This window comes from Lathamus discolor, chromosome 9 (genome assembly GCF_037157495.1).
Source record: "Lathamus discolor isolate bLatDis1 chromosome 9, bLatDis1.hap1, whole genome shotgun sequence".
Taxonomy (NCBI): domain Eukaryota; kingdom Metazoa; phylum Chordata; class Aves; order Psittaciformes; family Psittacidae; genus Lathamus; species Lathamus discolor.
Genome location: NC_088892.1, coordinates 16,115,027 through 16,137,241, shown reverse-complemented (window position 1 = coordinate 16,137,241; position 22,215 = coordinate 16,115,027). Strand labels below are relative to the sequence as shown.

At 41.0% G+C, this 22,215-nt stretch overlaps 1 protein-coding gene across 1 annotated transcript; it reads right to left on the bottom strand.

Annotated features, from left to right (window-relative positions):
* Positions 1-1,189: 1,189 nt before the first annotated feature.
* On the bottom strand, positions 1,190-21,569 carry VSIG1 (V-set and immunoglobulin domain containing 1). The gene is made up of 8 exons (XM_065689260.1): positions 21,533-21,569; positions 18,050-18,210; positions 11,931-12,038; positions 5,881-6,079; positions 4,244-4,399; positions 3,450-3,569; positions 2,872-3,001; positions 1,190-1,461 (listed from the first exon to the last, which is right to left on the bottom strand). The coding sequence occupies exons 1-8, from the start codon at positions 21,567-21,569 to the stop codon at positions 1,278-1,280; spliced, it is 1,095 nt and encodes a 364-aa protein (XP_065545332.1). The 3' UTR covers positions 1,190-1,277.
* Between the last annotated feature and the right edge of the window lie 646 nt (positions 21,570-22,215).

Sequence of the window (22,215 nt, the reverse complement as noted above, 5' to 3'; positions counted from 1 at the left end):
TGCTGAGACTATGTGTGGGGTTTTACTTCTCACCTGAGTCCTTGAGCTCTTCTGAAAGTAGGTATTTTTTCCCGCTTGAAGAACTGAGTTTGGTTAACCTTAGAAACAAGGCCCGGAGAGAAGAGGTGTCTAGTGATCAGTGTCTAGGGTTCAATTTCCTTTTCTCCCTCCAAGAGAATACTCATCACTCAGCTGTTTGATGTGGTGTGCATGCACTACTTACCTTCCTCTTGATGCCTTCACCTATAGAAAACAGTCAGTTACACTGAGCTAAAGAGACCAGAAGTAGCACGAGTTTGTTGCTTAGTTGGTAGAGCAGTTGCCTGGAGATAGATTTGAATCATCTCTGGCAGAGGAAGCAGTACAAACTAGGGTGTTGTACATCAAACATTATTAACTTCCAAGTTTTGAGAACAGCTCTATCTGTATGTCAAGAGGAATCTGATATTCTGTGCCTGTCATAACAAGCCTTGTAAGGGATTTAGATTTCCAGGTCCTGTTGTCTGGAAACCAGTCAATTGATGTCTGAACTGAGTACCTGAATGCTAGTTCCATTAAACTGAAAACCAAAATTGCTGAAACACACAACTCTGGAATGCTGGTGCCTTGGGAACTTTAAAACTGTTAACAAAATGTATTCCACATCTGGCAGCAACAGGGTAGAAGTTTCCAGGCCTTTTTTTTTTTTTTCCTTTAAGTGGAATCCGAACACAACAGATATCATTGTTCCAGGTCTTAACATCTGTTTCTGCACTCTGATTGACATTGATGAAACCGCTTTTTACTCCTGATGTGCAAAGTCAGAGCCTTTAAACACTGCAGTGTATTGGCCATGATGGTTGTCCTTGGTGCACAGGATACACGAGTTTGGCTAACACTGTTTCTGGAGAAAACTGCTGTGGTTCAGAACTGTATAGATACATTCAGCATCACTGAGAGGTGACTGGAAAGCTCTTACTTTGATAAATGCTCCAGCCCATTTCATAATTAGTTTTGCAAAATAGGGGAAAATAGTCTTTTAGACTGATAAAAGACTGGTAGTCTTTTTAGACTTATATTTATGTGCAATTATAACCAGATAATAAATTTTGTTAACTCTAAAGGCCAAATCTTCAGCTATTCACAAAGTGTATGTGTAACAGACCCTTTTCAATCTGCAGCACAGCGGTTCACAATGCAAATACCCATCTAAGTTTTAGTCATGCCTCTATGTTAATTCAATGACAACAATTTTTATATAAAGGGGTCCAAAGCTGACACGGAAAAGTGTATTAAAACTAGGCTGTTTCTTCTTTTTCTGCTTCTTGCTTCTCATCATTCTGAGGTGTTCCAGAGGCTGCTGTTTCATCAGCACTAGGGTATTCATTTGTTGCATTGCTTGGTGGAACTGTGGTTGCAGGAATGTTTTCTTCGTTAGGTACCTGAACATACTCTGCATTGGATTGTTTCTGAGCCATTTCTCTGCAGGAAGACAGGATGAAATGTAATTTCACATGTTGAAATCCCATCTGCACTACACTCTTTCAAAAGAATGAGTCTTTGTGGTTTTGTTGTCTTAACCCCCATATTATTATGATTGTTCCAAGAGACATGAAAAGGCTACAACATCACTGCTGCTAAGAGAAAGAGTGACAGCGTGTTAGGTAATGAAACTGATTTACGTCATTGCTCAAGTGATCCTGTTAGAATGAATTGAATTTTAGTATGTTTAAATGCTACACCAGGAAAGCAGAATAGGAAACTGAGTGCTGGCAAACAGTGTCTGAGAAGAGGTTGCAGAACACACTGCTTGGTGTGAGCTTTCTGTAAAATTCCGTGCAGATCCAGTGTCCCATTAAGTGTATAAAAATAGAGTGCAGTCAGAAAAAGAGTTATGAAAAGGCTAAAATCTAGAGAAAGATATTTAGCAACAGGTATAGATTCCACTTATCGAAATGATAAACCAAGCCCCGATATTTAAGCATTTTCACATGTAAAAAAGATCAGATGCTAGTGGGTTAGTTCAATGAAGTAAGATTTATTAGGATCTGAGCACACAGTTAGATGTTAATGTACATCAGTTGAAAGCAGAAGTCAGGTGTGTGAGTGACACGCCATTGGTGTGGATTAGCGGAATTCTGCATCAGGAGATCTTAGACCTGTGCTACTGGGAAGGGTCCAGATGACATATTTTTTTTCTGCCCTCAGCTGCATGTATTCATTTAGAATTTAACATCATGGGGCTAAACACAGTCTGTGTAGCATATGAGATCATCCCTATTCTGAAGAATTGGTAATTTAAGGAAAAAATGAGCAACCAAAGCACAGAGGAAAAGACATTTCCAAAGCAGAATCAAAATGGATATTCTGGGCTCCAGTCTGTTGCCTAAACCTTGTGTCTCCTGCCATTTGAGACACCTTAGAGCACCACAAGCATGTGTCCTGTAATTTCAAATAGCACTGAATTGAGCCCTCTGTGTTTAAATCCAGTAATGCACAGTCCCAGTACATTTGCTGAGGCAACCTTTAGCTTCTGTTCCTTTTTTTACTTCTTCCACCTGCCATTAGCAGTCACCATTAACTTCTGAATATTAAAAACTGTTTTTCCAACTTGCCGCATTTAGTTTGCAGGGTTTAAAAAACATTTCACTGGTTTAGACACTGCTAAGTGATAGCTGCCTATAAATATATGGGAGAGGGTAGTGTCAACGTCTCTTACAAGAGCAACAGCTTAAAAGTCACACAAAAGCAAATATTTTCACTCTGGAAGTTTTCCCAAAACCTGCATTATTGACCCTTCAAAAATGATTAATTATATTTTACTTCAGTGCTGAATTATCAGCAGTGCTTTACAGAAATAATTGTCTTAAAATGAAGCAAACAAACTCTTACTGCATCTCGTTACTTGACGTCTTCTTAGTCTTCTTTGCCTTCTTGCTTAAGACCCAAACGACAATGCAAATGATAGCAGCTGCAAGAACTGCTCCAATTAATGCTCCAGCAACAATGCCACCATCTGAATCTGCAAAGAAGAAAGGATTACTTGATATATAAATACTTTTTTTAAAAAAGTATTACTGAACAACTGACTGACAGCTGGATTTCCAGGAGGGAAGCCAAAGATTCGCTAGGAAAGAGAAGTGTGCTTTTGTGACAATTGCTGCCTCCTGTCTTGTTGGTTAGCTCCCTGCCCCAGCAAACCCAATGTTTATGCCTGCTCTAAATTCAGTGTCTGTTGGTTCTCAGTAAAGGCTCTGCAGTCAGATTCAGGTTCAGCTCCTGTTCCCAGTATGAAATCAGTTGTCCAGGTCAGTGTACATTCTGGGCATACCTGGATGAAAACTCCAGAGGGCTCCAAAGCCCATTCTGTTCTCGCTTGAAAAAAAATCTCTAAAGTTGTCGCAGCATTTTCCTGCAAACTGTGTATGTCTTTCATCAGCTATGGGATTACTTTCATGCATGAAACTTACAGTTCGTAGTTAGGTCAAGCTCACAGGTACTGTTCCCCAGGATGTTACTGGCTACGCACCGGTAATACCCAGTTTCAAAGGTGGTGAGATTGCCAATGTAAAGAATGCCAGTGTTTGGATCTGTGACAGAGAGCAGAGACTGATTACTGTTTGTGTACTGTAGAGGCCAACCATTTTCTTTAGTTGGTCATACTGAGAGCTATTAAGAGATTAGAAACAGGGTTCTCTGATCATGCATTCATTTGGGGGGTTTCATATTCTTTGAATAAGAAGCATTTACCTTCCTTGAAAATTACTACAGTAGATTCTGTAGGAGTGTATTAGAACATGGGAAATAGGCCCTTACTCTGCAACAGAATCTGTCTGCCTGATGTTTTACCCTCACTGATACTACTATTGTCAGTGTAACTTCACAGATGAAAATGCCACAGGAACTGAAGACTTTCAGGGTGGAGGTCTTAGCACCTGAATAACAAATAGACTATTCTAAGTTGACTTAAATTTCTAAGGGAAGGGAAATGGAAATGGCATAAACATTTCTCCCATTTTAGCAATTTAAACTAATGGCATAGGCAAGACTTTAACATGCCATGAAATTTGTGTTAAAACAAATAGAAAGAAGCCCTGTGTTTGTGACAACTATCAGTTGATTTGAATTAAGCAAAAATAATGACATTGACCATCAGAAGAGGAGGATAAGGTTCAACTACTATGTGTAATATGTAGTGTTAGAAATGACTGGTGCTAAAGAACTCCACATTTCGAACATGGTATAGTAGTTGTGTCTTACGTACTGAGTTGTTCAGTCACAGGCTTGAGGGTATTGTCAGCTACTTTGTACCAGCGGTAGGTAGGGTGAGGCAATCCTTCCTCACATCTGCATAAGAGGTAGATTAGATGGCCTTTTTCAGGAGTTCCTTCTATTTTGCAGAAAGGTGTTGATGGTTTGACTGTAAAATAACAAGGAGAACAGACACATCATGGATATATACCAAGGGGCAAGAGAGGGGCATGAGTATATACTGAGGGGAAAGCTAGTTCTGGTATTGTACATGTAAAATTGAACCCCATCTACAGGTTCTCATCGAAGAGCAGAGTTCATAGATCTGACCAAAGGCTCTTCCATAACAATTTGAGTAATATTAAGTATATATACATGGCCTAAGATACATTTTAATAGACAGGCAAATGATATTGGAATCACATTCTTATATTGGCTTTGATTTGTCACTCTGATCAGGTATGAATTCTCAATACAAAAGCAATTATTAGAATAGGTTAGTACGAATTTTTATCCTACCAAGAAGTAACATATCTACTGCTTTTCATCCTTTCTCTCCTGTTCATGGCTGAACTATTGCTTTCTTCCATCCAAAACAGACTTCATACTACTTCCATCCAACATGTACTAAGTTTCTAGAGTTTCTGGGAATTGGGGTGAGCCAGATCCCTTGGGCTGTAATGCTGCCTCCCCCTAGATTTACACAAGTCACCATGACCAACATTAGGTAAAATGCGTAAAATTTTGGTCTTTGCTGGGGCTGGCTGTAATCATAGAATCACAGAATCATAGAATAGTTTGGGTTGGAAGGGGTCTTCAAAGGTCGTCATTGCATGGCCAACTCCCCTACAATGAACAGGGGCATCTGCATCTACGTCAGGCTGCCCGGAGCCACATCCAGCCTGGCCTTGAATGTCTCCATGGATGGTGCATCCACCACCTCTCTGGGCATCCTGTTCCAGTGTTTTACCACCCTCATTGTAAAGAATTTTTCCTCACATCCAGCCAGAATCTCCCCTCTTTTAGTTTAAAACCATCACCCCTTGTCCTGTTGCAACAGGCGCTGCTAAAAAGTCTCTCCCAATCTTCCTTATAGGCCCCTTTTAAGAACAGAAAGGCCGCAATAAGGTCTTCCCAGAATCTCCTTTTCTTCAGGCTGAACAACCCCAACTCTCTCAGCCATTCCTCATAGGAGAAATAAGTTGTTACTCCCAGCTGAAAGGGCTTTTTATTTTAATCAAAGTTAATATCACTTTGTTTTCCAATATGAAGAATGTAGTGAAGCTGTGTATTTCCAGATACCTGCTTACCTGCTGACATGAGGTAGCATTTTGAGAGCGCAAAGTGAATCTGAAGTGTATTCCACTTGTGGGATAATGGGATTTTACTGTAGGTCAAGCAAGGGGAGCTGCAGAGCGGTATCAGGTCTGCTTTGTCTGGAAGCTAGAGGGCACCCCAGGCTCTGCCTGCTTCCAGAGCCCTTGGAAAATCTCTGCGTCAATGCATCTGTGAGCCCTTTCTCTGCATCATGGGCCTTGTTTATCATAGTTCCGTTATTTCCTCTGGCCCTATGTATATTGAGATGTGAATTCAGTGTTTCATAATAGGGAGGAAAAGGACAATACAGCAACAGAGAGGAGAGGTGCTTACCCAGCACATTGACAATCACGGATTTTTGACTCTGTCCAGCATCACCCTGTGGGCTGAAAACTTCACAGGTGTAGGAGCCAGTGTCTGAGGGCTGCATGTTTGAGATTGTTATTGATGCATTCCCTGGACCTGTTGCAGCTGTTATCCTGTTCTTAAACTCTCCGTAGGAGTAAGACTGGCCTTCTGAATAATAATAGATCTGTGATAAAGAATCAATTGTTAGTCGGGTAACAAGAGATATTCCTGCTGCTTTTTTTGGTGTGCATAACTGGAATACAGTTGATTTCTGATTAAGCTCTTAATGTTACCCCCTCTCTGATTAAGCCCTTAATGTTGCTGGCTTTCTTGCACCCTCCCACAAGAAATCAGACATGAAAATGTGGTACATTTATATTTCTAGTGGTTTTTAAAAGACAACCTTTTCAGAAATGGGATTTTGTAATTGTGTAAATGGACAGTAGGTAGCTGTTTGTGGATACTCCAGTCACAGACCGATGCATTTGCAAAAACAAAGGTGAGACCATTGACCGTTGTATGACAATTCTGTGAATAAATGCCAAGTCATGCACGATGAGTAGCAGTACTAATTGCAGCATGGATAATTTGTAACATTATTAATAAGCGGCGCAGTAGAAGATTGTGACAAGAATTGAGCTCTCATTGCAAAAAGTGAGCAGCTGCAGAGCTTTCCAAATACAGAAGCTAGCAAACAGAACTGAAATAAATCCACGAGACATAGGTCTGAGCAAACAAGGTATCTGATCTGTCAGAAGTAAATCTGGAAACAATAAAAACACAGTCCAAGAACACCAGCAGAATCATCACACATGCAATTAGAGCAATGATGCTGTTCTCCTTGTTTGTGTAATCAGGGTCAGAGACAGTGTCATGGACTATTTTGGGTTTTTTGAGTATGTACCATAGGTAGAAGTCAAGAATACTTGTTGGCCTCAGCTTGGAGAAGCAGTTATTTGGGATCAATAATTCCCCTTTTATTGAACAGTAAAAAATGTTTTGCAGAATTATAGATGTAGTAAGGACAAATGTCTCTCAGGAATGTAACATTTCCTCCCAAGCAAAAATTTGCTATCTAATGTTGACTGATTTCATTGACTTCATTAGCATCAATTGTAATTAACAGCACTGTGCAAGTAGAATTGGCCTCACAAGTTTATAAGCCCAAACCTGTTGTCTGTTAACTGAGAGGCTGAAATGTGCTCTTTTTGGTAGCCTGAGGCCTGGGCCTTAAGTCTATTTAAGAATTAGTGTCAGATTTCCTTTTTGGTCAAAGTTCCCTGCCTTTAGGGATGCTACAGGCAAGAATTAGAATTTTCTTTACTTTGCAGAGCAACTGATTGCATTTTGAATTAAGAGTATTTTATTCTTAATTCTATTTATCCACCCTGATACAGTGTTGACTGAAGTCTTTAAGCAAAGTTATCTGAAAGGCTTTATTAGCTTAAGGCAAGCTACACCCCAAAACTGCCAGAGCACAGCTGGTTTATGCAATGATAAGGCTTTGAAATGAAGGTCAGAACCCAGGCTGCACAGCACCGGCAGCTCTGGTACTGCAGCTTGGCCCCAGCTCAAGTGCAGTTTTGCCAGACTTTATCTTTCCCTGCCCCAGGATTATAAACACCAGGTACAATTGATACAGGGCTCTGAATGCCAAAGCTACCCTACTGCCTCTCCAGCATGTGGGAAACTGAGGGTTGTACTGAGGAGCCATGAGAGGTGCAGTGCAAGCCCACTGGTAGACTAGGTTGGAAAGTGTGCTGAACAGCTGGATAGAGTCTGGATAGACAGTTCGCATTGTCCGCATGCAATGTCATCAGTTTTGAGACTGATTTTATGCTTTGCAAATGTCTATTTGCAAAATATTGCACCTCTGTTGCAAAACTAGAGTCTGGATAGACACACTTGTATTCCCCAAGGAAGAAAAGTGTTCAGAATAAGGGGTTTGGTTTAAGCAAATCACATGTCAAAAAACTGATCTACCTGTAATTACAAAAACACACTGGCCACGCTTGTCTCATTCTACCTTTATCCAAGTATGAGCAACAATACACTATTGCTTGCAAGAGTCCAAAGTTACAAGAACTGTGACTTCTGATTTCAGGTTCCTCTTAAGCTGACATTCCTACATATATCTCAACAGTACCGGGCTGGGTTTGCATCTCCTCTCAATCAATTGCATCTGTTTGAGTGGGGTAGAGAAAGAGCTTCTTCCATCAGCTCTTCACACTAATGTGAAATAAAGTTGTGCAATGTCTTAAACGAAGTAATATGTGACTTGCATGAGAGGAGAGGGAGGCCTATTATATCCTACTAAAAGGCCTGATTACTGGAAAAGGGGCTAAATACTGCATGGTCTACCTTAGAGTGATCTGGGATTTATGTGAGAGTAAGCAATAACACTGAGTGCTAGCTTAGCCATAGCACGTGTTCCTGGGAAATAAGACTGGCACTACAAGTCTTGAATGCAGTCAGGGCATGCCATTAACATTAGGGAAGAGCAAGTGCTCCTTGGTATATTTAATCTGAAGTCAGAGTGAATTATGTGTCTAAGCCCTCATACAATACACTGAAAAATGAACCCACTGTGTTCCCTCTTCCTGTCTGAATGCATGCAGAGAAAATATTTTGTGTACACTGTTAAATCTGAGGCGGGTGTCAACACAGCAGAGAATATTTGTCCTCTACGTGGATTTAAACAGAATCTTTCTGTTTTGGGTTTTGTTTTGTGTTTTTTTTCTCCCAACTATGAACATAAAGGCAGTGGAACATCTTAAGGAAACACCTTCAGTTCCTCTGCAGGCTGCTGCCTGTTCTTCTGCTCCTGTATGATGTTTATCTCACTAACTCTGGAGTTTGTTGCCTGAAGGAAGGTGGTAAACACCAAAGAGGCTGAGTAATGTTGTGATTAATTACTGAGTGTGTATCTTGTCCCGGAGGTATGATTGGATTGTGTACGCAGGAAATTTCATGTAAGAGGAATATGTTTCAGTTAACTGGCTGTGAATTCATAGCCCGTTCTAAACGATACACTCAAAATGGATATTTTAAACCCTTTTTCAAAGTGCTTTTATGCTGTCCCTGAAAGCTCATGTTTGTGGCTTTCAAAAAGCTGAAATGCAGATCATTGCAAAAATGTTTCTGTTCCATTTCAACAGTAAAAACTTGTTTTCTGTTGAAGATAGACAAGATTTTTTGGGGGGCAACTGCCAGCTAATGTTCCCTCCTACAGATACACATCTCATTGACATTTCTTTCCATTTCACCTAAAATGTTCCTAAAGTGTCTTTATGGGAGAGCTGTAAATTTAGTCAATGGCAGCCTTTTCCTGGAAGCTTTTTTATTTTAATGTGATAAATAGATTTAAAGTGCAACATTTTGAATGTAAAAATAAATAAATATGTAAAAGATCTGCTGTGCTTCTGTTGAAAAAAAACAAGCTTTTTATGTCCTCAAGCAAATCATGAGCAGCTCTGGTGAAGTTGATGATTTACGAGTGTGAAAACAATACTGAGGGTGCAGTAATGGTCGCTGCATCTCCTTACCAGTTAGTTTGCTCAGGCAAGTTTTTATGTAATGGTGTTTTTTTACATTTCATGGGAGCAGCTGCCTGGGATGACTAATGAAACAACTGACAGAAAAGAGCGGAGATTATCACTCCTCAAAATGCTGTCCCTAATAACACCACCATCTGAAACACCAGGCTCTGTAAAACAGCTGAATTCCCCAGAAAGTGTCCCCCGACCTTCAAAAGGACTGTGGTTCTGTTGGGTGTGCAGCCTGTGGGCCAGGCAGTGCCTAAAGCCACTAATGTCAGCGGGCATCTTCCCCGGCTTTCTCAGGCAGTGGTATAGTTTTCTATGTATTTCCACAGTCACAGTTTCTCCTGCAACGAAGAAAAGGATTTGGGCTCGTAGACTCCCAAGGCAGTTGAGACAATTATTCATGTACCCATTTGTAACCTGAGTTACAATCAAGACAGGGAATTGGGAATAATCATACTTGTTTCAAAGACAATCTCAGTAATCTCTATGTGCTCCAGATGCTGGAGACAAGATTGTTTGTGTCTCCGGTTCTGAAGGATCTGGTACATGAAATCACATGTCCTTTCCTTCTCCGTTAGCCTGACTTGTGGGAGGGCTGCTCCTCTCCTAGGGTGGTGGTGAGGAGAGTATTTGCCTGCAGAGGAAGCAGTTGGCAAAGCTGAGGCTGAGTTGAGGATTTTCCAAAGGCTGCCAGATGCTTGGCAGAGAGTGAGGGACCTACCTACAGGTTTGCTTTATACAGCTTCTATAGAAAGATCTTCCTCAGGGTGTGGAGGGGGCGTGTGAAAAAGCAGGCTGTAAATTAGAAGAAACATGCCTCCATCTGTTCCTTTCTTCTTGGGGCAGGACAAATACAAACCAGAATTTACATAAGATGTGATGCAGTGACACCAGGAGTAGGGTGTGGGAGGAATATTGCTGTACAATGCTCAGTACATCTGGATATCAAAACTGTTAAGATGAGACGTACTTGAAGATGTGTTACAAACATCTCTCTTCATCACAGAAGTCTTGATTTCCTGACTGAGGGACAGTTTCAGGACATGATTTCCTTTCCAGTACCTTCTTCCCTTCCACAGCCCCTTCTCACTTTCCCCCATGAGCAGATGCAAAGCTACACCATCCTATTTGATTGATGTTTCTCTAGGCTGATGTGTTCAGCACCCAATTCACGGTCTTTGCCAGGGGAGACGCAAAGCTCAGGCATTCAGAAGGACCTGTCACTGGGGTGTTCTATAATTTTCTGTTGACATTCTCTCAAGCTACTAGAGAAAGAACTGTTAAAAGTCTCTTTCTCGGCGATAAACGCAAGGGAGAATATTAACAACTTCACTGCTTTTATCTCCTTTTGAATTCTGAGTACAGACAGAATTTGTAAAATAACAAGGGAAAAAATGTTCATCACTCCTTTAAGCATCTTGCCATCTAATTAGAGAACAAATGCCACACACTCAGAGTGTTAATTAAAGCCCAAGGCTCAGTTTCTGAACTCAGCTAGATAAGAAAGCAAATGCTCACGCGTGCATTGGTTTCTTTGACGTGTGTCATGTGACTGAGTCTGGCCCCAAATGCCTTTTTTCATCCACAGCTTCTTTTCACACATTTTTGTCAAAACTCTGATGTGCCAGACTGCAGCAGGGATTTATGTCCTGCATCACTGGAAATTTTGCATGGGTAATTGAGGATGTTGATAATGACTAGAAGCATCTTGTCACAATTGCGCATTGGTAGAAGAAGAAAAGGATGGAGTCAGAAGCCTTGAGAGGATTAATCATTCAGCAGCTTTAACTGGTGCAAAATACTTTTGAGAAGCAGCTCTTTCATGTTGTCACAGTATCATTCTTGTGGCTGAACTAGTAGTGAATAATTTCTACAGCGCGTTGAGCACAAAACTTTTCTCAGTGCATTTTGTGTAACTGCTCTTCAGCAGTTATTATGAGACCTCAGTTTACATTGGGTTGTACCCTGTACTTCATGGTGAGACAGGAATCCCACTGCAGTCAAAGAGGGTTTGAAATGGATTATGGCTGGGACATTGAGCTGACAGCTGAGAGGAGGCCATTTCAACAGTCAGCGTAGTGTCCCACTATATGCATCACAGCTCAAAATGTTATATTCTAGAAAGAAGATCCAGGATGGGGTTTTTTGGGGGGCTATCGCTCACATTCAGCCCAGAGGCTCCTGGTGTGTGGACGTGCCCTTTAGATACCCTTTGTGTAGAATATTCCTAAAAGTTCTAGTTCAGCCACCTAGAATAGCTGTGGGGATAAAACAACAGCTACATCCAAAACAATTTTGATAGAGAAAAATGCCATCCACAATAGGGTGAGTTAAAAACTCTGAATGATGCGTCTGATTCAGCTTATCTCAGTCACGTGCTGGTTTGAGGTGTTAATCCAGAACATGACTACAGGGCTCACAGTAGCACAGTAGCAGAAGCTGTTTAAGATCTTTTTTGCCTGAAGATTGTGGGGATTATTTTTTTCTTACCTTGTATCTCCAGCTACATCTTCCCCGTGCATCTGTCACATGCACCATCTTTTGACAATGACTGACTGACTTTTCATCCATACTCAGAATACCATGACACGGGGAACGCTGTATTTGAGTAAAAATGTGCTGATCTGAGAGTTAAATGAGATTTTAAATGTTCCCCCAAAACCAAAGAGCCTCTGCTCTACGTAGCTCCCCATCAGTACCATCAGTGCTGTTCACAGGGGCAGGGTGCCTCATGTTCAGCAGATTTTGCAGATGTCTTAAGCCTTGTTAACAGTGAGATGCAATAGAATCTTATTTCTAAGTTTTACCTAAAATTGGGCAACCTAAGATTGAAGTCTAAAGTTTGCTCCAAACACACCAATTACAACCTGATCATTTTATACTTGTCCCACTTTCTTTTGTGTTCTCAATACTGTCTGCTTCAATGTATCAGTTTACTTTATCCTTTCTCTTCAGACTGTCATCCCAGTGCCAGAGGGAACCACAGGCAGTCCACAGTAATCCCATTGACATCCAGGGTGTCACTCTGACTGCAGTGACATTGCAACAGCATCTCCGTTTCTCTGCCTTGGAGGTGTTGCCTCTGCTTTCCATGAAGCTATTCCTTTGAAGTGCCTGCTCAGTCATCTAAGTGCTAGATGAAACTTGATTTTAAAAATCACCTCTAGGCAATAAGAAATGCCCATGTATCAGAGGGGCCTTTCCGGGGAGTTTTCTTCCTGTTCTGCTTCAGGAGGTGGTTTGCACAGGCTCGTCTTTGCTCATGGACTCTAATGGACTGCTCTGCTCCCAAGACAGTGTCCCTTGCAGCACTAACAGTCTCTGCAGTACATGATCTTGGTTCGTTGTGGCTGACAGCATGTGATGGGGTGTCAGGAAGTGCTCATAGTACATGGGGATGAATTTGTTCCTTCAAAAGTTTGTATGAGAGCCCCACACTTATAGGGCTGACTGGCCACTGGCTCTCAGATGTCAACCCAGTGCCCATGCGCGTGCCTTGCTGTGAGCTGAGCAGCAGAACTGTGCTGGCATTGGGACTACTGGTGATCTGAATTCGGGGTTTCAGGGTGAAAGAAGCAGACACAGTTGTGCTTTCAAGCTTGCCCTATTTTAGAGAACATTTTCATGAGAGGTCTATGAACAGTTCAGTTTCTCTTACAAGTAACATTCAGTCATGATCTTTACTCATTAGTGAATTTAAAGTTTCAGTCAAGAATTCTGCCCTGGGCATACCTGCGGTAGCCATGCAGTGTCTCTGATAGTTTCACTTACTTTTAACTGTGGGTGGCCTGGGCTGGAGGCTCGAGGTGTGGCCCTAGTTGGGTTCAGGAGTTGTGTTTGGCTTTGCAAGGCGGTAGCCTCGCCTGTGCAGAGTCAATAGCAGGCTTCAATCGTTCAAACATTTACTTAGGTGCTTTACGCCGAGGCTGGCCACATGACTCAGAGCATGAACTGAAGCATGCATGTAGATCTTAGGAGTTGAGACTTTACCTTATGAACCAGGCCAGACTGTGATCTACTCCCTTACCCTGTGTGAGCAGAATAAGTAGTGTTTGCCTCAGTTTGCCTATACATAAAATAGAGATAGTTCAGTTTTGGGAAGTTCTAGAAATCTTAATCAATAATCAGTTATTTAAAACTGAAGTTTAGCATTAAAAAGACAGGTCGCAAAGGGGTAAATGGCAAGAAGAAAAAATTAAAATACATAGGGCATCCTCTTTTCCATGAGTTGATATTTACATTATATAATTCAAATGAGGGGAATTACTTGCACTGGAGAAACTTCTCAGGAAAAAAAAAAAAGCAAAGATAGGCTCCAAACAGTAAAAAGATCTACATTCTATACATACACTATATATTCTACATTCTACACATACGCTGTTTATAGCACTGCCTTCAAAGCAGTACTGAACACCTGCCATTCCGCTGTTTGCTGCCTCCCTTTTCACCGTCCTGTCTGTGAGCAGCCCGTTTGTGGTATTTCATCCTCTTGGTGTAACTGCCATGACTTCACAAGTGTCGAACACCTGCACCAGCATTGTGTAAGGTAGGCAGCACAGAACAGGAAATGAAAACACCAGAACAAACAGCAGAAGACACCAGCCAGCTTCACACAGCCAGTGCTGGGAGGCAGACCTGCAGCAGTGCTGCAAACTGTTGAACAGCACAGCCTCACCTTGAGGCAAGGTAAAATCTGGTCCTGAATACTCTGGGACATTAAATTAGCACTGGCACCAGTCCTGATCCTGGCGTTACTGATTTCAGTCCAGACGGGACTGTACCTGAGCTTACGTACTTCAAAACTCTGCAAAACCTGTAACATAAAGAGCAGAGTAAAATACTGATGTTCTTATTAAAAAGTCAAAAAAGAGGTTATTAAAAATGGCCTCTGTGCTTATTATGTGTTATGTCCTAAAATCTAGTAATTTAACCCTCATGTTCTTCAAGCCAAAGGTATCATGACATACATTTGCCTTAATTAATTCTAACACTCTATAATTTTTTCTATTACTTGCTGTCACTGTAGAGAGAAAGAGACATATTCTCAATTATCTACATAAACGTGATTTATTAAAATCAAGATTCCTCCTTCTCTGTATTTGTTATGGAGAACATCCCCTCTGCTTAATCTTATTATTGAGAATATACTGCCCATGTCAGAATAATATGGTCATCAAGATACCTAGCATTTATTAAGATGTTAAGAAGTTAAAATTGCAGCAGGTGAGATAAGAAGATGTATTTTTTGCATTAGTTTATATATATATGTATATAAAATTTTAAGTCTTCCGTCTTCCAAATATCTGGCAGAAATTTTCAACTTTAAAAAATAGAATTTGAAAATGTTTTCCATTTAGTTGCTGAGAAAAAGGGCAGATTTTAAATGGAACCAGAATTTTCCATAAAATTTTCCAGGGAAAATATGTTCTATTTATAAAGAAGTATTTGTTTGTTTGCTTGCTGATGACATTTCAGAATCTGATTATTTTATCCCATTTAAAATGGCAGCTACTGCTCTGATATTCAATAGATATGGTGGAAGTCTTTTAAATTCAGTCGGTTTTGTCATCTTACCAGCACATTAAATGTATTTTTGACTTGCATTTTAGTATTTAATCTAAACAATGAAAGCCAAAGCTGGCAATCTCCTCCATTACCATCCGTGTATTTCCTACTTGGAACAAAACGTGTAACTTAACTTCTGCTATGTGCCAAGCAACCAGGGCAAAGGCAGGTTTGCAGAATGAGAGATTACTTTTTTGTTTAAACTTGTAGAAGCACATGTGAGCCTTCATCGTTCAATCCTTTCTGCAACTCACACAAGTCACCAGCCTGAAATAGAACTAGCAACCTCGTATTGCAGTGGGTTCAGAGGGAAGTTGAAAATCCAATTTCATGTTCAGTGGTGTTGTGTTATTTCTTAAACCATATTTTCCAGAAGCAGTCACAGTCCTTTCTTCCCAGCGCTCACATTAACTGATTTTATTGTGAATAGGTTCAAAATGGGGAGGAATTGCCATGTTGTGGCGAAAGGATACTGGGTCAAGTAACCCAGGACTAAATGCACTGCTAAAAGCATTTTAAAAGGAGTCCTGCAGCTCTTCGCACACATGAACCCTCCAGGCACATCAGGAGGAGTGAAGGGCATCCTCTGACCCTGGCTGGGCATGCGAGCCAAGGATAACTGGTGCTGCAGCGAAAGGAAATGTTGCCTCTATGTTCAGGGAGAACGGGATTAGTCACTAGCCCGTGTCCTTTCCAGACTGAGCCTACTTCATTTAATGAAAATGCAAATCATCCATTACAAATGTATGTGTGTTGTGGTGTAAAAGTGAATTTACCGTGAAATTAGTTTCAAACTGGGAGAAAACCAGATGCAGTTTTTACCAGTGTTTCTTACAGTCCCTATAGGCACAGCATTCCCATTGCCTGCAGTGGGAGCTGCAGGAGCCGGGAGTGAGTAAGGAAGAGATTGATCCATAAAGTTTCCCTAACATTTGGTAGCCTCAAATCAGTTAGTTCTTGTTGAGCATGTTCTGAACCGCCCACAGGATTTTATGGTTCTGATCCTCAGGGGGTATTTTCTCATCATTGATCACAGTCTGTGAATGATTTTCCCCTCCTGGATCACTTGAAACTGTCTGATTCTCCCTCTAAAATACTCACAACTACAATTTGCTTATTTCTCTTGTTTATGACCAGAAAAAATATTGCACTTATTGTGTTACAATATGGAAAATTTGACACAAGTGAAACAGAGAGACTCTAACCAAATCTGGAGAAGTTGGGCTTGTTCCTATCTCAGTGCTGTACTTCTCACCTGAACAAGAGATTAAAACGTATGAGGTACATACTGGATCAAAATTACAACATGCTGTACTATGTACAACTTACAAAACCTGCAGCTACCACCCTTTCATGAATAATTCTTCATTTAATAAAATAGTTTAGGCTTGAAATAAGCGAATGATGAGTAACGGCTATTCATACTATTAGTCAGGCAAGGTGTGCATATGTCGGTCTGGCATTCACCTAGAGTCAGAATCTGGGAAGGGCCCAGTGTTTGTATTTAGCACTGATACAGTCTTTATCTGAGATGTACTGAGCAGTTCTGTCTTATGTTAAACTGCTATTTCTTACATACTAGCTATTGCCATTCAATGCCAAGTACGTTACATCCTGTTCATTCTGCAAATTACATACAGTCTAATTCTGTATAATTGATCAGTCAAATAGAAGGCATAACTCTATCAGCAGTGGCAAACCTCCTGGCATAATATTACTAGGAAATTGGTGAACAAGATGAGAATATCTCCAGTGTGGACTGTGACACTATTCTAAGTCAGATCTCTTTGTATCACCTTTCAGATGTAACACCAGGCAGGAGGGTTCAAAAAAATGTTATCAACGGGATAAAAGCAGTGGGAGAAAAAAGGGACTGAATGTCTGACAGGCACGAGCCCGGCACCAGGGCATGGCAAAAAATCACTGTCATCTTTAAGGATGCAGTAACACTTCTAATTGGCATTTCTTCTTAGAAAGGAAGGGATTGCTGATTGCTCAGCAGTCATGAGGAGCAAATCATAATGGGAGCTCTTATCCTGCAGGTTATGATGCAAGTGAGATTCATGGACTTATTTCCCCACCAAAATATCAGATTAATGGTCAGCTCTTGAAGTCTGAGCAGTATTGTGAGTCTGTGTAGGAAGTTACGCATCCCGTCCCTGACTCCCTCCAGGCAGACCAAACTGCTCTACAAGGCCTTTACAGCCACGTGAGAGGCTGGGGCAGTGGTTGCGCCATGTAGCTGTCCAGTACCTGGTGTTCTTCACAGTCCTGATGCTGCCTTTGTGCTGATACTCCAGCCTATTCTGTTTGGCTCTGCTGCATCTTGAGGTCTCAGGAAGGGCAGGGAACATTTGCCTTTGATCTGTAATTATTGTGCTACCACAATGACACCCATGGGATGCTGCAGAATGCCAACACAAGTTTGCCATGGCACATTTCCTGCTGTGGCAACTTACTTACTATAGTCCTGCCAAAACACTCACTGCTCACATTGTGCTGGTAGCCTGTTGTTGTGTACTGCTGCTCTTACCAAGCACCTAAGCAGTAACCATAGTGGCTGAGACAAGGAGCTCTTTTTTGATCCTGGAATGGGGGACACATTGTCATAGGCAAGGGCGTCTCACCCTTGAAAGGAAAGCAGCCTTCACAATGTCAGGAAATGTCTGCCAGACAAGGGAAAAGGGAGCTGGCCCAGGGGCTGGAGCGCTTGTATGGTTTTTGGACACCTGGTCTTTGCTCTGCTTCGTGCTTTGTGTGTGACTTGGAGACAGTTGTTTGAGCATCTGAATCCCTTTTGTACCTTCTCGTAAGTTTCCAAAGCAACTCAGGTGTGCCAGTAGGACTAGGGAGCCTAAATAACTTTGTGCATCTGCCCCTAAATTTCACTGCACCCCAGTCCTTTGTCTTTAGGGAGGGAGCACCAGCATTACCTCCCTCCCTGGTTTGTGGTGAGGATAACACTATTAAACACAATAAGATTCATTGAAGACTTAAGGATATCTTAATTATAACTTAATAGTAATAATAAATAAATATCTTACGGTGTGCAGTTGGGTCTCTTTGGCACTGTAAAAGCTCCACTGGATAAAGAAGTTTCCCAGTGATCCAGAAGTCGTGTATGTACAGAGGAGGGTTGCGTTGCCACCTGTAGTGACGTTCACTATCTTCTCAGGGACGGTCACCACAACACTGCTGACATGACCTGTGGGCAGTAAGTGTGGTGAGGAGCAATCAGCCAGACCCTGGGAGCCGTGCAGGAGCACGGCACTCCCTGCACCATGGAGGAAACCTGTAGGACTTGCACAGTCCTTCTTTTCCATACCCTTTCTGTGGGCCTTTGAGTGATGTCAGGGTGGGAGTGGGTAAAAACTAATAAGCAAGTAAATCCCCCAGATTACCTATGCTCTTACAACAAATGATACTCTGAAAAAGCAGTTTGTTTTTACATGCTTGTTCTCACTTGCAGAGAGTTGTCTGCTTACTCAGTGCCTGTGGCTAAACCAAACCTTTCTCCTGCACTTGCAGTGCCCTCCTGCAACTTGCACTCACAGCTGTGTTGAGCCCTTTTATATTCTTCTTACCCTTATTTTTTTTCAGTTACTCCTTTAGATGTCTGATCTCCTTTATGGTGGATCACCATCTCCTACAGTGGTGCCTCTTCTTGCATTCTTACATTCTGACTGGGGTCAGTGGCACTGTGGGCCCCCCATGTTGGAGCCCAGCACTTTGCTTTTGCTAACTACTTCGCTTTTCTTTAGGTTTTTAGGGCTTACATGCAGGAGCTATTCTATTCTAATGCTTTTACACTGAAAACATGAGACTACGCTTTTTGGAACTGCTTTTATTATGTGGGTTGGGAGAAATTCTGTGATAACTTGATCAACCGTTTTTGCTGTGCTCAAAGCAGAAAGGGAGAAAATGTAACGTATGAGCCTTTTCCCATAGTTTTGCAATCAGTCTTGGCTACACAGTCATATTAATGAAAGGAATCAAACATCATCTTACAGTATTTATCTGTTTCTCTCCTCCATATAAGTTACTAACAATAGTGACTTATGGCAATGAAGCAAGAGCTGCCAGAAGAATCAGTCTGAATTTCAGGGGTTTGCTAGATCACCGAGCCTGGTTTTAAAGCTGCCACCTGAAGATTCTGAAGGAGAATAGATTTCCTTTGAGCATGATGAAAAACGTGAGTCTGTTGGAGCTTTCTATGCAAAACAGGCAAAGTGAGAACTCTGTGTTATAGTAATAACAATTTTTACATGGGCTTATTGCACATGTGAATGATAGAGGCAAAACATGTGGAATATTCTTCTCAATAAGATATCTGTGCATCTTATGTTTGGGTGCTGGTTTTGAGAGTTGAAGCAGAGCCTCCAGTAATACTGGAAGTGTTTTTCTCAAATTATCAGCCTATGAGGGAAAGCACTGTTTAAAAAATACATATAATCTATTTTGGCATTTTTAACCATGTAAATCTTGCAGATCCATCATTTGCTACAATATGCAGACCTATCTGAACCTAGAGCCTGAACTCTTTGGGGTCTGTTTTCTTTGTTTGATGGCTTCAATCTGTTCCTTGTTTAATGGCTTAGTAAAGGCTAAGTGCAAGGAAGAAGACAATATTGTACTTTCCAGATTAGTGGTTGGTAGGATGAGAACTAGCGGGTTTAAACTACAGCAAGATTTACATTATATGTGAAGACAGCCCCACAGGGATGGCTGGAGATTGACCTAAATGTGTTAAACTTGCCTTGGGGACAGAGAGGATCCCAGTGCTGGCTGTAAGTCCTGCTTGTCCTGTGAGTTCACAGTAGCTTAATCCTCACTGACATCTAATATAAAAGCCATGTAATATTTTAGGTATCTCAGTTCACTGTTCTCAGCTTTAAGAATCAGAGGTGGCCAGAGAATTCTGGCCAGGTTTACATGTATTTATTTTGTAGTCTTTGCAGGATTAAAGCTATGGTCTTTCAGCACAAGGCCGTTCTACTGATATTTCCATTTTCCAGCCATCTGCTCCATGTATTTCCTTTATCATTGTCTGGGTTTGGAGTCAGGAGTGCCACAGAACCTGGCTTTTCCAGAAAAATGAGTGGATTTTAGCAGAAGTAACAAAGCATTCTCATTTCCATGAAGCTATATATATTGAAGAAATACATTTAGTTGAAATAGGCTTCAGTATAAATATAGGCTTCAGTAAAAATATAAAGCCAATCCCTATCAAACTTCCATTGTCCAGTGAAGCTACTTAAAGCCATCCCTAATTGCAAGGTGGAGCTTTTGACTAAACATGGAGGGAACTGGACGCGCAGAGCCTTTCCTCTCATCACAGAAGTTGATGAGAGTTTTGCTTTGAGTTTAGGTCACTGTTTAAGGTTTCAAACTTGTCACCTCATTTCATACATACAGGGTTTAAACGAAAAAAGCACATGAGTAAAAAGTAACTCAGTGAAAAAGCTAGTGTGAACAGACTATAACTTGTTAAAAATTGATCCATATCTTTTACTCATCGCTATTATGGTAAGACTACAGAGAAAGTCATTGCAGTTAACCGGGAATCATCCACTATTGCTGGAGTCCCATACAGATTTTAACGCTCATGGATTAAATCCATGTTTGCTGATCTTTTCCTAGGCACTGTAGAAACCCCCAGCCAGTGCCCATCAGTACAGACACACCTCTAGTCGTAAATCCAGAATTTAAATTAGAGGACATTCGTTTAAGAAGTATGGGTACTAACTCTGAATTGCTTCTCATTTCTAAGGCAAAAATCTGTGCGGTTTATGTGTGTGAGAGAAAGAGAACGTTGAAACACCAGGAACAGCTATTTAAAATATTTCTCTGGCATCTAAACTAGGCAATTCCATCTTGAAAATGTGGGAGCTAACTTCCATTTTCTTTAGTGAATACAGAGGCTGTTCATCTCCATGGAGCATCAGACTTAAAATGTCTGCTTCTGTATATATTGAAAGTAAAGCTTAGCATGATGAAATGTCCTTGAAACATGAATAATACATGATCTTTACTATACCATATAATTCCTAGATTCCACAAAGTATAATGTTCTCCCTTAACTTCAGGGATTATTTGCATGCTTAAAGTTAAGCATCCCCCAAAAATTTTTGATTGGGGTGGGACCAAGTAAACCCGAGCATGAATCCATAGCATTTCCCAGGGTTGTTATCAAAGGGAGACAAAATCTGAACATGAGAAATCCTAACCTCAAAACACCTGAAAGACCCTGATGTCTCCATGTGAGAGATCTTTGCCTCTTCCTGGCGTTAGAGCAAAACATTAATTTATCAAAGCTAATATTCAGTTCTTCGCCAAAACCTCTTTCCAGTGAGTGCTCAGCTTGCTGATTTCCGCAACATGGCATAGCATTCTAGCCATGATCTTCATTACATCCGAAAATGAACCTTGAGTGTTCTCCTAGTTTGCCAGTCAGGTTCACCTGCTCTCTTATTTCAACAAGTTCCTTTATTCAGTGCTATTATGATCAGTTTGTTATTCTTACTTACCTGTAAGGATGGCCAGAACTGGAAATACCTTCAGCATCGTTGCAAACATCTTCTTGACGTTGGAGGAGAAAAGCAACCAAATGCTGCTTCAGGCTTCACCTGAAACTCAACTGTTGTTTATTTTAAGTGGGTTTTTGTTTTCCTTATCAGCTGTACATCAGCACGTCAATGAGCTTTTTCATTCTCCTCCTTTATCACATGTGTGCCTTTCTCCGACTAGTGGTGTGACTGTTCAGTTGAAATCATTTCGTGGGCTTTGAGCAATTGAGGGTTTTGTTAATAATAAACCCTTGAATCAGAGAAGCCCAGATTTTCCCACTTTTGCCCGGGCTCAGTAGTATTTGCCTACATAAGTACTTCCAGTGAGTACAAGAAAAGTATTGGTGGGGCTATTTAGCAGTCAATCTGATTACCAGTGTTGGAGTCAGGCCTAATATGACTAACGAATAATCTTTATTTCCTGTTAAATTGTAACATTTCTTTTTAAAAATGGGCATGTGGAGATAATACATTGTTAGTGCATTTTCATTGTAAAACTATTTCCCATACAGTTTTATACAGAATGATTGCATTGGACTGATGGTTGTCTTGAAATTTCTGAATTGAACTCATCAATAGCACCCCAAAATAAAGGTAACAGTTATCTTCTAAACTGATAATAAGATCTATTTCATCTATTTTTA